Source organism: Artemia franciscana, chromosome 5, assembly GCF_032884065.1.
Source record: "Artemia franciscana chromosome 5, ASM3288406v1, whole genome shotgun sequence".
NCBI classification, from domain to species: Eukaryota; Metazoa; Arthropoda; class Branchiopoda; order Anostraca; family Artemiidae; genus Artemia; species Artemia franciscana.
Genome location: NC_088867.1, coordinates 52,836,326 through 52,852,427, shown reverse-complemented (window position 1 = coordinate 52,852,427; position 16,102 = coordinate 52,836,326). Strand labels below are relative to the sequence as shown.

At 36.3% G+C, this 16,102-nt stretch overlaps 1 protein-coding gene across 5 annotated transcripts in view; it reads left to right on the top strand.

Annotated features, from left to right (window-relative positions):
* The window catches only part of LOC136027585 (serine/threonine-protein kinase mig-15-like), a 130,636-nt gene that overhangs the window by 43,947 nt on the left and 70,587 nt on the right, over positions 1 to 16,102 (top strand). For all 5 annotated transcript variants that reach the window (XM_065704966.1, XM_065704967.1, XM_065704965.1 and 2 more), the window contains exons 8-10: positions 180 to 462; positions 3,446 to 3,600; positions 8,934 to 9,064. In XM_065704966.1, the coding sequence (XP_065561038.1) occupies positions 180 to 462; positions 3,446 to 3,600; positions 8,934 to 9,064 (569 nt within the window). The remainder of the gene's footprint in view (positions 1 to 179; positions 463 to 3,445; positions 3,601 to 8,933; positions 9,065 to 16,102) is intronic.

The window sequence follows — 16,102 nt, the reverse complement described above, 5'->3', positions numbered from 1 at the left end:
AATTGGGAACTTTAGCAGATCTGGGGAAACGGAGCATTCTGAGTTTATGATTGCTGGTTGTGGATCTTAGTTTGAGAATAAATATCATAAAAAACTTCTGAATTGATGTTGTCGATATATTGGCTATTTGAGGGATTCAAATACATTCTTTTGAATCATTTTTTCTTTTCTTTTTTCAGTCGATTTCGGTGTAAGCGCCCAGCTTGACCGGACCATCGGACGCAGAAACACATTCATAGGAACACCATATTGGATGGCTCCAGAAGTTATTGCCTGCGAGCATAATTCTGAGGCCACTTACGATAATAGATCAGATTTATGGAGTCTCGGAATTACTGCTTTAGAAATGGCTGAGAGCCAGCCACCGCTGTGTGATATGCACCCCATGAGAGCTCTTTTCCTTATACCACGTAATCCACCACCAAGATTTAAGTCGAAGAAATGGTCTAAAAAATTTCACAGGTTCAAATTCTTTTTTTCTGTCATGTGTAGATACGTTTAGGGGTTTGTCGGTTTTTATGTCTGTTTAGAGGTTCAGAGGTCTATGGACTCTATGCCCGCCAGATATAAACAGTACTTATTGGGTGATTATTTATATTTTTAGCATTGTTACAAACGTCAGTTGCCTTATTGTTTTTACCCTATGAGGTGCCACCAACCAAATCGCTGATCCCTTCTGTGTAAGAGGGAGGGGAACGAGCCTTGAGGGTCAATTTAATTTTGCAGTTGGCTAGTTTTTTTTTACAGGCTAATGATAAAGAACAGAAAAAGGTAAAATTGTATTTATGTTTAAAGTGGATGCACACTTCAGTTATATGATCAAAAGAAAATCCTTTTTTTTAAAATATGTGATAATTCTATATTTTACTTTGCTTTATTTTCCTCATTTTTTTTCACTAAAACAAATATTATGTTAGTTAGTTAGTTAGACCCTCCTACGCCTGGGTATGCATAGGCTAGTGACGGCTGACCTCCAACTTGACCGATCTTGTGCCAAAGACCAAAGTTCATTCAAAGTAGTCAAAAATTATGTTCGGGGGCACGTGTCATCGTGTTCCTGGTGTATGCCCGGGTGGTTAATAGGGTTTCCCTGTTGGCTCTCTCAGGCCACAACTGTCTGTGAAGTGGTGAGGGTCCGTAATAACCTTTCACTATAAAAAACTAATTATGGCTGAATCGACAACAAATGGTCTCGGAATTTTTACTGATCTTGAGATACCGAATCCTGAAGACAAATATGCTTTTTTTTTCATTTCTTGAGATAGCTGTTTGTCATTAGATGTGGATTAATACAGATGAAAAACTACAGATGGAATAGAAGCCTGGCTAACTTGTTCTATTTATTTCTTACCTTCAAAATCATCATTTTTTCCATAATTTTTACGATTTTAATTTAGTGCATCTTTTATCCACTGTTTCTACGAGTATATCCTTTCTCATTAAAAAAAAAATTCATATACTTTCCTGATCAAGCTCTAATCAGTTTCTGCTTTGGCTACTCTACCCTTCACGTCATTTATCTTTACGTCATTTTTGATGAGTATCTCATCCTAGCCTATTTTGAGAAGAACCCTTTTATATGATTATGTAAAATACGGGGTCTTTTTTTTGTTTTGAATGCGTGCCCGAGTTACCAAAGCCTATCTTATATCATACAATGCCCGAAGATGATTAGATATATGTGGGTCAGAATTTTTTTCCTTCCGGGGGGGGGGCAAATCTGTATAGGCCTCTAATTGGGGGCGGGGGGGTCTGTATGGCCTAGAGAACCTTAAGGCGACTATCAGAGGGTGACTCTCATCTCCCTGGTTTGTTGGAATGCGTCAAATGAAATCGAACTATTTTATGTTGTAGAATGCAATGCTATGCAAAGAGTCGTGTTTGATACCTCAACAGTGAACGATGTGAAAAACTATCCTCAAATATTGCATCCTCAAGTATCAAGTAGTCAAAATCTGTATTCAACTAGTCAAGTAGTCGGTATCAGTTCTTGAAGTTGCTGTCTCAACACGGAATTCCTTCAGATCATCTTTTGCGAGATTATACCTCTTTTATACGGTCTTGCCTTGAATACTCTTCCCCTGTTTGGCATTACGGCCTAACGCAGGAGCAGTCAGACGCGATTGAGAGAGCTCACTTTTGGGCATGGCTGGTAATTTCAAAAGCACCCAAAGTCCCATACTGTGCCCTTTTTCAACAGTTTGGCCTAGATTCCCTTGCTAGCCGTCGACAAAAACTGTCGCTTGCTTTTGGTATAGGGGTGTTGAATAGCCATCCCATTGATCCATACTGCTCCCTGATTTCAAACTACATCGACAAACACCCGCAAGAGCAGTGGCAGAAGCTGTTCCTTGTATACGGCATATCCATGTGTCTCGAAATATATATTTTAAAAGCTTTGTTCCCTCGGTTGTTAAGTTTTTTAATGTTACCGCTAGTATGCAAGAATAGCTACAGCTTTAGTTCGTTAGTTATATTATATTTTGAATAGTCAGTTATTGTGTAATGATTTTAAGTGGACGACTAGATTTATTTCAAATTATTTCATAAATGTTGACTATAGATTGTATATATATTTATCTTTTGACGACTTAAGGAATATTCGGCTTGTCTGCTGTCCGTTTTGGAAATAAATTGAATTGAGATTTCACTGTTTTTTCAATCCTAAAACGTGTTGAAGAAACCCTAACTTTTGTGAATGAATATTTTAGTTAGTTCTTGCAACAAAATGTATTTCATTGTGTCTATTTTCCAAGTGGTATTTGTGTCAGGAATACTCCTTTATTTTAGTGCGGTCAGTGTCCTTTAACTTTGGAACTTAGGACCCTCTTAGTCAGGATTAAAACCCTGTTTGCTAAGAAACAATTCCTTTGATTCAGGAGTAAAGTCGTTGCGCTAAAAAAAAAAAAAAAAAAAAAAAAAAAAAAAAAAAAAAAAAAAAAAAAAAAAAAAAAAAATGAACAAGGAAGGAAGTATAGAACTACAAGCATTCAGTTTATGTGAGACAGTTGACCTTAATCTGTTGACATTAGGTCACTATACTATATAATTTTGGACAATGTTAAGTAGTAGTTCGATAATGTTTTTTTTTAATAAGGTAACGGTGGCTTTATGGACTTGTAAATTTAGCTCCTTAACTACCCAAAATGTTTTTTCCAAGCATGAGGCATTTTAATGCCAAAATGCAACAAATTCTGTTACCATTCAGTGATATTTTCATCCTTTAATTAGTAAACAGAATAATAGAAAAAATTCATCTTGGCGGGAGGTATACCCGCGAACGCTTAGATTTTTTTAGGACCCTTAGAAGCCTTAAGAAATGAGTTCTGTCCAGTACTAAATGTAGCCGAAAATTGGTACGTTGCCTATTTTTAATCATGTAATGTATCGTTATATAGGGTAGTTGTGTTGATGATGTGTCTTTTATTTTGATTTTGTTTTGCAGTTTTATCGAGACAGTTCTTGTAAAAGACTACCATCAGAGACCCTACACGGACCAGTTGTTGAAACATCCCTTCGTGAAGGATCAGCCACAAGAGCGTCAAGTTAGAATTCAACTAAAAGATCATATTGATAGGTGCAAAAAGCACAAAATGAAAGGTTTGTCATTGATTTTTACTGGCTGGAAAAGAATTCAACAAAGTAAAAATAAAATACTGTCCCTTGAAAGCACCAAGAGTCCTGTCTATTGACTGTCAGGTCGTTTGTTTATTGTATCTTTCTTTGTTTTTTGGCCATCTATTGTTTCAAAATATGATCTAAATATGGAATTCCTCCTTAAAAACATAAGCCTGAGCCGTTGGCTGGATCCTAAAATATACCTAAGAATATCAATTGAAACACTCACAATCTTTTATAGAATTAACATGTAATTTATTCGACTTAAATGTTTTGATTTTACTAATTTCACCTGTAATCCCTGACATAATCGGCTCGAGATCCGGCATCATATTTGGGTCCAAGAGGCTCTAGCCGCAACTGTTGATTTAGCAGCCAATAAGCGCTCTGGGGCCTGTGTACTTCCTTTATACCACCCTGTGGTTTCAGGTAGAACTTGATGGTAGATAGCGTTTTTAGATGTATCTTTGTATTTGACCACTGGCTTGTTTCCTTCCCGAAGCGGGAGTTGAAAGAAGTTGACTCAAAATTGTCTCATCAGAATGTCATGATCCGTGGAAGAACCCACTGGCGGCGTCTCAGTGTGGCGACGCTTGACATAGGTGCATGGTGACATCTATTTTCTGTAATAGCATCAATGTTAGCTCAGACTGCAGTACTTGCAAAATATACTTAATGCGGCGTTCACATGCGTATTTAGCTAGAATCCCATGTCTGTACATGTGTCTGGGCGGACATCGATGTCTAGATAACTACCGTTCACAAGTAAAATTTGGCGTTTGGTTAGACAAGTTACAGTTAAGCATCCAATTCTAGACTCAGGAACTCAAAGTCTAGGATTTTCGATTGCAGCCAATTAGAATATGTCAAGTTCCACTATTCTCATCATCAATGTTGTGTTTTTAAACTAAAATTTAATTTTGTTTTCCCATTAATTGTTTTTTTCTTTTTAGGCAAATATGCAACACCAGACATAGTAGTAAAGCACACTAATGGAATTGTTTGGTTTGTCTCATCCATTGTCTTGTGACAGTAAAAATAAGGATTACAATTTTAAAGTTTTGTCCGCATAAACTCTCTTGGTTGGCTAGGAATGACAACTGTAATCTATTTAAAATTAAATTTGTAGTTTTAGCTAAGCAGTGCACTCTTCTTGTGAATGGTAAATTCCTAGACATTGATTTCTGCCCAGACACGTGTCTAGACGTAAGATTCTTGTTAGACACGCATATGAACGCCGCTTAAGGCATCATCTGTGTCGAAATATGTCAAAGGCCCTCTACTTGCAGCGGAACTATAATACTGTTTTTGTTGAGTTTTTTTTTTTAGTTTCTTTTCTTTGACTAATGGAAAATGTGATGAAAATGTCTATAATTGACTATTGAATTTTCGAAGTCGGTTTTCATAAATAATCCGATTATGAGAATATTATTTATGCACAGACTTTATGATTATATCCTATTCCATTATCGCCTTTGAAACATGACTACCTAGCAATATCTTTAAATATATTGCCATAATTCCCTTGGGAAGTTAAATGCTGCCTTGACGAAATTTAGAAACTTAATTAAATAAGTCATAAACATCGAAGAATGAAATTGAGTCAAATTTTAATAAAATGACCGATTGGTTTTTCGATTTAAGTCAAAAATGAAAATATAATAACAAATTGAAACTTTTATTGTTTAACCTGGTGATTGAGGCCGGTAAACATAAAGATATATCGTCATCGATAAAAGAAAAAAATAGTTAGTTTGAGTAGTAAAAGTAATATATAAAACTTAATTAGTTTTAATATTTTTTAATAGTAATATTTTAATTAGGAAAACTTAATTTAATAAGCGATAAACATTGGAGAATTAAATTGAGTCAAATTTCAATGAAATGAACCATTAGTTTTTCGATTTAAGTCAAAAAGGAAAATATAATAACAAATTGAAACTTTTATTGTTTAACCTGGTGATTGAGGCTGGTTAACACAAAGATATATCGTCATCGATAAAAGAAAAAATAGTTAGTTTGAATAGTAAAAGTAAAATATAAAACTTAATTAGTTTTGTATTTTATATTATATAAATTATTAATAGTTTTAATATTTTTTAATAGTAATATTTAATATTTTAAAATAGTTTTATATTTTTAATTTAGAAACTTAATTAAATAAGCAATAAACATTGAAGAATTAATTTGAGTCAAATTTCAATGAAATGAACGATTGGTTTTTCGATTTAAGTAAAAAATAAAAATATAATAACAAATTGAAACTTTTATTGTTTAACCTGGTGATTGAGGCCGGTAAACATAAAGATATATCGTCATCGATAAAAGAAAAAAAATAGTTAGTTTTAATGGTAAAAGTTTCAAAACCTAAGTGTGAACTAATCTTGGCCAAAGTGTGAATTACAAAAGTATTTCACGTTTTGGAACCAGATTAGTATCGGTTATAGTGTAAAGGAGAAATAACCGCCAGTGTGCTTTAATATTGTGCTTGATTAATTATGATTTAAGTGTATATGATTATTATTTTAATTCTGTGCTTCTGTGTTGTCACAAATTAAAAGACAAATGAAAAAAAAAAAAAAATGAATGAACGTCTTTTAGCACTTTTGTGAATACTTACGATGTGTCTGGCAAAAGTAATGACTGTCTGTTAACAACATCCAAACTTTCAATTTTTATTTGTTCCAATATCTATTCTAACAAGTATATAAGCCTTACTTGTACTCGTTAATATCAAATCCTTGTATTACCTATTCTGCACTTATTGGTGGACTAAAACTATTAATGAGACATTGTCATAAAGGAAAAAACGAAAAAAAAACTAACGTGAGTTTTTAGAGCCTTGACAGGAATGGGTGTATAAGACCCATCCAACCCCGTGGACCTAGTAAAAAAAATGTTATATCGCTTTTTACTCGCTGCCTCGTGTTAGGTTATTCTTTAATTGTTCTTGTCGATGGGTGAGTGATTTAAGCCAAATTGAAACAATTTAATAAAACTAATACCCAGATAAAGACAAAAAACTGACAGTAAACCAAACAAATCCTTCCAACAACAATCAAGTAAATAAGAAAATATGGATGGATAGGATTAAAAAAAAGAAACTCATAAAACCCTTATTTCCAGAATTTTCACTGAAAGTTTAACAATTTGGAAATTATAAGGAGACCTAATATTGGGGTAAATCGTCATGCTCGACTTTTAAGGGGATTCGCTACCTTAAAGGATCTCCCTATCTTATCCGTTATAAACGTTTTAGTCTTGGCATCATTACTTCTTAACAAAAAGTTCAACCAAGACTGTGTGATAAAAAAAAAAAAATTGATTTTTAGCAGAGAGCTTTTATTGTAAGTGTTTTATTGTTTATTATTTTCTTTGCTGATTGGCCCTTAGATATAGGGCCGAAATATTCAAATAGGTTTTGTTGGTTCACTGTCTTGGGAAAAAAGTCCGCATTTTTCTCTCTTTTGTAGTTGTATTATGGAAAGGCAGTGTGGTCTTCGGCATTATTACCCTTTTAGTTTTTTTTTTAATGTCCGTTATAAACGTTTTTAGGTGTACGGCCAAGGTATTTATAATTGATTGGGCGATCTTGCCCTAAATTTAATACTTTGGCATAGCTTGGATAAAAGATCTGAATAAACGACGGATAACTAAAAGCTAACGGCTAATTCCTGAGAATTCTTTGGAAAAAGCATTTAGCTTCTCTAATTTTGTTCTGGAAATATCCACTTCCGATCAAACTTGTGTCATTAGAAAGAGTGAATTTAGTTTTTCCGATGAAACGGAGTAGAATTTTCTTATTAAAGTTTAGGAAAGGACTGTCCCTAAAAATTTTCTAGCATATTTTCTAGGAAGACGCCAAATGTCAGCTCAAAAGAATTGTCATTTGGTCAATTTTGCAGCTTTGTGAGTTCCCTGTGGCGCTACCTGCCTTGGCTGAGATTTACAAGGTCTCACTGTCTTTTGAATCAAATTTCATAGTCAAAACCACTAAATTCTTAATGTTTTTTTCAATGATAACAAGTCCCCTGGGAGAATTCGCCAATAGTCCCTTTCTCTTTGAGACGTTGACTCGCAAAACTGATCTTCAAGGTATCGAATCCTCTCACTGGTAATCTCTCCAATTGCTGCTCTTGCTCTTGCTCGGATTTTTTTCCTTCTTTTTTTGTCTTGGGAAGTCTTCTTTTCTTGTCAGATATCTGGAGTTTTTGGCGAACCAAATTCAAAAGATTTGAGGTGATAATATTTTTACCTCTTATGGAGGTACGAATCTTATCGTACCTCTTATGGAGGTACGAAACCCTTAATATATGATTTCGCATATCAATTATATTTTTGGTGAAACTGATAATAGAATACCTAGAAACAGCTCATCATCCCCAGAATCTACTTCCAAAATCAATCTAGCCCCTAGAATCCTGAAAAGAAATCAAAGGACTCATCTTTATCCTCGAAGCAAACATAGTCATGAAGTTGGAATGTATTTTTAGGAAAATTTCCAACCACCACTCCTATCCTAGCTTATTCATTTGAAATGACCTCTTTAAGATACTAATGGATCTACGCCTTGATATGATATAGACATAACTAATATTTTGGGACGGGGTAGCTTCGTTTTTGTCTTGAAACGGAGATTACTCTTTTAAGCTCGGGTGGAAGGATTTTAGAGGGAATAAAGAAAGAGGGGGAGGCGCCCTGAAATGAAAAGTATTACCTTAGAGTTTAACAGTACCTTTAAAAAAAATAATTTGATACATTGGAAGATTGAAAACAATTCTACTCAAGTATACATGCAGAATTGTCCGTAGGTACAAGCCAAGACTTCAAGTAATAACTTCTGCTTTGTTAATCCTACATCAATTCCCCCTCTTTCCGATATGATGGGAGATGGGGTCCCTTTATCCTCTGTACATATATTGCCCTATCTGTGACTTTCCTGGTGGGGGACTACGTCGTGATTTATATAGATAGTTAATATTTCCTTGATCCAGTGATATAATTTTAGGGGGAAGAAATCAGCTACCCTTATCTTTGGGTATTAGTGACTTCCCCTAGTAATATGGTAGTATTTAGTACTCTTGTAAGAGGAAATTAGTCGAAATTGATCCTGTATATGTTTTAACTCATTGATTCTTATTATCAAATTCGAATGTAGTATCTTATTTAAGTATACGTTTTGTCATTCATTCCAATATTACTTGTTTAAATCTTTTTAAATGGCTGAATAGCTTTGAAATAACCTTCTGACTATTATTACTTATAATTTCCTATTTCATTAAACATTATTGTTATATTTTATTAAAATTTTCTAGAGCGTGATGGCTATCATGCATATAGCGGTTCAGAAGGGGAGGAGGACGAGAATCCAACGGACGGACAGCCATCATCTATCATCCAGAACCAAACTGGTGATACTCTGAGGAGAAATTTTCAAGCAATACAGGTGAGATTAGATGATTTCTCTAAGTTAAGTTTGGTTCATGTTCGCACAGGTTCTTTCAAGATACTACTGCTTCAATAAAAAAGCTCACCGAAAAACTGGTGAGTGCATAACAGTCTGAAAACTTCTGTGCATTAAAGAAAAGGATTTTTGAAGGGAAGGGTTCGTTTCACAGATTGATTACGTAAATAGAAAGCATAGTCAAGCCTGTTTCAGCGGTAATGTTGAAATGGGTTGGTGCTGGCTAAAATTATCAGAAACAAACGGTTAATATATAAAATGGGTGGGAGCTAATTGCAGAAAATCAACGTTTTTGCCGATACTTCGTTCTAGAGAAATCTCTATATTTTTAGACTTGGTGTGAAGTAGAAGGAATAAATCAGGCCCTCTCACCTTTCCTAGATAATAAATGCGTGTATTTAAAAAAAGATGTGTACATTCTAATAATCTTCAGAGACTGTAGCCTGTAAGACACTAAAAATAATACAAAACTAAGAAAACAACACAATTGAAATACGAAAAGGAGAAGGAGAAAGGACAAATGTTCTTCACAGCAATTGCTAGTACATAGGGTGTCGAAGGACGCCTCAGTTTCTGGGTCTTTTCTACAGGGACAAGTAGCAACCTTGTCCCCCAATCTTACCACAGGGGGGGATAGATCCCGTGATCACGTACTGCCAAATACAGCATCAATCCACTGTGCTACCACAGGAGGGAGACAAAAGAAAAGAAAAAAAAATACGAAAGTAGCTTGACTTACTCGGGCTCAGGCCCCCAAACTAAGCAAAAAGTCTCGACACAAACTTAATATCAGGCGCCCCCAGGAGCGCTAATGAAAAACTACCGGGAGCACTAAGAACAACTGAGATCGATAGGTAACACGCTGAGAAGACGATTTGTGTTTTTTTTTTGGTGGGGGGTCGAATTGGGAAATTTTACTGTCATTCTTCACTCAGCTAAGTTTGTCTTCGATCCAATTTTTATTCGGGGGATTTAAAAAAGAATTTTCTCAATGCAACACAAATATGTTTACATGCATTTTTGTTATTTTGGTGCGAGTCGAACAACGACTTCGGGAGGAGGTTCTGCGATCCTCCTGAAAGTAGCATGCTAGTAAAACATCTATCATCGCAAATGTCCAAATTTTGATATTTGAGTATGAAATTGCTGGTCTATTTTCCTGATGAAAAAAAAAGAACAACTTAGACAGCTGAGAACAGCGCTCCAAATTTGTCAACTTCAAAGCAATGCAGTATTTAACAATTTTCAGAATTTTATTGGAACGCTACACGATTTTAACTTATTTGGCAAATCTTCACAAATCGAGGGCCCAACGTTCTAAGTACCAATTTTTGAATCAGTTGTTATAGATAGATAGATAGATAGATAGATAAGTGTATTTCAAAAGCCTAAGGGCCATATACACACAAAAATATAAATAAATAACACACAAGCAAGAAAATTAAACAACAGTACAAATTACAAGCACGCACAGAAACAGAATACAGCGCGAAAATACCTAATATAACGACAAAATAAGTTAATCATATAAACTTTTCTTCTTACTAAGGATTAACGGACTTTTCCCTTTTATTAATAATATTTTCACTCTTAACAACTTATTCTAAAAATATTGCCAAGGACCCCCACGCTTAATTGGTCGTCCCATAAATCTTCCGCTTTCCCGATTGAAAGAGAGAGAAAAAAAGAAGAGAAAAAGAAATTCTTGTGTTTTGTATCTTATATCGGGAAAGAGAGAGCACTTCCAATCTTGATGGGAAAAAGTTGACTCTCAACTAGGATTCAACGGAGGAAATTTAGTGTAATTCTATTCCGGGAACGTGGCGAGAAGAAAGAATTTGCTTAGGAAATTCTCCAGATCTAGGCCTCAAATTGTTTAGACTCGCTGTCTTTGTGACTTATAATAATAATTTATATTGTGTCTTATAATAATAATTAATAATAAATTATTCCAGAAAAAAAGCCCGTGGGCCATAGGAAAATTACATAATACACAAACAACAAATTAACTACATTAAATTAAAACTATTTAAAGAAAACGCTCCCGATGCACCGCTGCAATCCTGACAAACCTTGCTATCCTTTTAATACTCAGGAAATTTGTATCATTCATTCTATCTACCATCCATATCTCATTCAATTTTTCTTTACCATACATCTCACGCCTCCAATCATTCAATTCGACACATTCACACACAAAATGTATTAAACTTTCATCCTGAGATCCGCACATAGGACAAGCAATAGATTCTACCTTCTCCCCTTTTCTCCCTTGATACTTTCTTTTCTCCCCAATCAAAAATCCATTTCCCCTCCAATCCAAATACGCCTTCAAATCCTCTCTACTTAACCCAACCTTCCAAAATACCTCCTCCCCCCAACTCCTCTTTATCTGTTTATAAAATTTTAACGACCCTGAACGATTCAGACTTGCCCACCATATCTGTATTTCTTGATTCTTCAATCTCTCTTGTACCTCCCTTATTACTATTTCCTCCATACCCATAATCCCCTTTCCTTCATTCCACCATTCCCCTAATCCACACTTATCTAAGATGTCCTTAATCTCCGCCGGCCACCCTGTTTTACTATTCTGTCTCAACGCCTCTAAGTATGCTGCCTTTGCTACCGTAAATCTCTGCATACCCAGTATCCTAACCCAATATCTCACCATGGTCACTAGCCTCATAGATCGCAGCGATACTAGCCCTAAATCCCCCTGGATTACCAAATTACTAAACGAATCCCATAGTCCTAACATCCTCTTATAATATCTCATCATAACCACCTCAAGTTTTGGACCTTTCCGATAGCCCCAGATCTCTGCTCCATAATGCATCGCCGGTACTATCTTACTTGTCCAAATCCTCTTATGTACTCTAATATCTCTCACCCGTCTAAGACTACTCCTCGCTATTTCACCGCTAATATACCTCCCCCTTGCATTCGCTAGATCCAGATGCCCACTGAATTTCCCATTACTAGTAAACTTTACCCCAAGATAAACAAATTCATTATTCACTGGTATAGTTTCACCTTTAAATAAAAAATTCACATCTTCACTCTCCATGGCTTTACGACCAAATACCATCACCACTGACTTCGATGTGTTCAGGATTAACTTCTTCTCTTCCAAATAAACCTCCGTAATCTCTAATAATTGTTGCAGTTTCTCCTTTGTTTCAGCCAGTAATACGATGTCGTCAGCAAATAGTAGTAAGCACAGTTTAAGCAAATCTATCGATAACATTGGTGCATTATTCTTAACGAAAAATTCATTGGCATCATTTAAATAAAGGCTAAACAATTTTGGTGACAGCACACATCCCTGCTTTAGTCCCAATAAAGATTGCACCGGAGTTGAGCACTTTCCCGCGACTTTCACTACTAACTTCACGTACTTATACATTTCGCACAGCAACAATACGAAATAGTGAGGCAGTCCTAAAGATAACAGGTTTAACATTAACAGGTTCCTATCGACATTATCATATGCTCCTTTCAGGTCTAAAAAAGCTGCATATAACCTCCCCCCTTTTCCTTTCCTATACTTCTCTACCATAATTCTCAAAGTAAAAATATGATCTACTGCACTATGATTTTTTCTAAACCCTACCTGAAAAGGGGATAGCAGTTCCTTTACCTCCAACCACTTCCCTAATCTTGAGTCTATAACCTTGCAGAAAATCTTACTCATCACATTTCCTAAACTAATTATTCTATAATTACTATGATCCTGTCTGTTACCTTTTTTGAAAATTGGTATTCCTACTGACACATTCCACTGGTCAGGCCATTTCCTATTTTCAGTCACAAAACTGAAAACTGCTGCTAAAACTGGTACTAGAACTGTTTTCCCCATTTTCCAAATCTTTGCTGGTATTCCATCCACCCCCGGCGCCGAAGATCCCTTCATTCCTTTTAGGCTTGCACAAACTTCCTCTACCTTAATCGGTTCTAATAGACTATAATCCTCTTGTCTTAAGGGGAAACCATTCTGCTCTCGTAGCTCCTCTACTAAACTCCCTATACCGTCTCCATATTGCTCCCTTTTGCTAGTGTCCTGCTCCAGGTATGTTTTCCACGACTCAGCTGGAGGTATGAGTTTGTCGTTGGCCTTGAATTCCCGCCTTACTTCACTCCAAAACTGTTTTGGGTCTTTTGACAAGTATTCCTCGCTGATCTTTATAGCCCTAGTCTCTTCTACTTGTTTTTTTCTCATTTTTAATAACCTCTTGTAGATTTTTCTCTCTGTTCGGTACTCCGATAAGTGTTTATTCATTTCCTGGTCATTTAGTGCTCCTTTCACTTTCCTGAGAAGTTGAATAAGGTTTACTTTCAGCCTCCGACAATCCTCATCAAAGAATTCGTTTGTATTTCTCACCCTCTCCTTGTTATTTGATATCCCACTGCATTTCTGGTATACTTCCTCTGATATTTCTTGCACGGCTTCTTCTAACTTCCCTTCTCCCAGTATATATATGCATTCCTCCGCCCTTTTCTGCATCTGTTCACTTTCCAACAAATTTTTCAAACGGTTTTCCTCCATACAATCTACCCTAATCTGCTGCTTCATTACCTTCCTACCCTTATCTTCCCTCTTCCCCTTATTTCTCCAACTATATCTCTCACCCTCTATCTCATACATCCATTTCTTCGCCTGTCCTGCCTTCATGACTACCTCTATTGGCTGGTGGTCTGATCCTACAACATCCATAACATAAAAATCCAAACAATTTTCCCATAACCTCCTATCAACCATAATATAATCAATCACGCTAGGCTTCCCCGAACCAAAGCACGTAAAATCTCCCCTTTCATGATCTTTACCCACCCTTCCATTCAAAATTATCAACCGACCCTCACTACAAAAATTTATCAACTTATGGCCCCACCTATTTTTCCTCCTAGTTTCATCTTTGCTTGTCCTACCTTTCGGGCATCCGTTTCTTCCATACCATTCAACCATACTCTCCATACCTGATAAACAAGGGTTGCCAAGATCCACCTGTATGTCTTCAACCTCCGTACTCGTACCCGTGTAGGCGTTGAAATCACCTAGTAATACAAAAAAATGGTCACTAAACAGCTCAACATAATTAACATACTCCTCAATTAATATGTCCCATGTATACTCATTCATATAAGAACTATTTTCAGGGGGTATATATACACAGCCTATAACATACCTCTTATCCCACATGGACATTTGTAACCACACAATATTTTCTGACGCACTCAATAGCCTATGGATGCTATCAAATATATCATCCCGGATCAATATCGCTATCCCCCCATAATGTCGACCATTACTCGATTTATTTCTCACTCTTTCAAAAACATTGTACCGTTCAACACTTAATGGGTTTTTCCCATCACTCCATGACTCTACTAGTCCAACTATATCTTTCTTTTCATTATCAATACACGCTTCCTTCAACAGATTACTTAGTTTTGTCGCTGAAAACCCTTGTATATTCCAATGCACCATGCGTACTACCCTTTCACTAGAATTTTCACTATGGCCCCCCGTTTCCTATTCATCACCAGCAGTTACTATAGACCCTTGACTCGGCTGTTCTCTTGGCACGCTTTCACCATCACTTGCCCTCACCTCAAGACCACTGCCATCAATTGGTGCTTCCTGGTTGAGCACTCCCACTAATCGTGACTTTCTGATAGGTTGATTTTGATCGTCACTTGGACTTATTATCCTAGCATGGTCGCGTTTGGCCCGTGGTTCAGGCCTCCCGGGCATCTTCAAAGCAACCGTATTTTTCTGTGTAATAAATGTCGTTGTGGTTCGAATATCCGTGTTTGGATCGTCCAATTCATTTTCATTGGCTGAAAAATATCCTTGCAAGCTACCTGTAGATTCTGCCCTGCTACGCGTTGGAGTCTCATGGTCAAGGGACTGACGGCTGTGACCTTGAAGCTTTCCCAAAGCTATCGGGACCATATCTCTAACACTCGGACCACTTACTTCAATTATTTTCTCATCCTCAAAATCATACGTCAAAATCTTGTCCTGTAAAATTAGCCTTACCCCCCTTAATTTAGCAGGCATATTTTTTGACCTAGCCTCCGCTAGCAGTGGTTTTAACTTATCTCGAGCCATACGCTCTCTTTCCGTGTAGTCAGGGGATATATTCAACTTATGACGGCTAAATAGCCCAGAGGATCTCAACACCAAATCTCTCAGAGGCTTGCTAATAAATTTAATGACAACCGGGGGCACGCCATTATTTTTAGAGCGAAGGCGGAAAATATCCTTTATGTCTCGCCTCTCTAGATCCAAATTCGGGACAATTTCATTTAAGCATGACAAAATATCTGACGCTAGACTGGGTCCTCGATGTTTAGGGTCAAAATTGTATATAATCAAATTCATGTTCTTCAATTCTTTTTCAAGAAAATCTATCTTGGACTGGGTTTTCCGCAAATCTTTATTAACAGTCGAGCAGCTTAATGCCAGTCCCGCTATCTCCGATTTAATTGCTCTGTTGGTTTCCTCTACCTTGCAAGAAAATTCCGAAAAAATCGTCTTTAGGCCTTCAATTCCCTCAGCCAAAACCTCTATTTTATTTACTGAGGCTCTTAGACTTTGCATCTCCTTTATCAGTTGTTTTATACCTTCATCGCTCATCTTAGTGTTTTCAATATTATGCCAAAATCTTACCTTCGATATGCCTTTCTTATTTACCCTCGTACCGGCCTTCGAGCTTTTCTCAAAAATTTTGTCTTTAGTGGCCAACAAAAACCAGATCAATCCAACTATATCCAAAGGCAATCGTTGCGCAATGAACTAACTATCCAAAAAGTTGAAAACTGGCCAAACAATAAAACTAGTTTAGATCTATATAGGTCAAAGACTGGATCAATACTGATCCCTGTTATAACCAACGATCCACGTGTCAAAAGATAACTTCTGATTTCATAATCGTGAAGAAGTGATGCACTTATGAAAATTAAAGAAGAAAACTGAGGCAATAATTTCTGATGAGAATTATATATAAACAA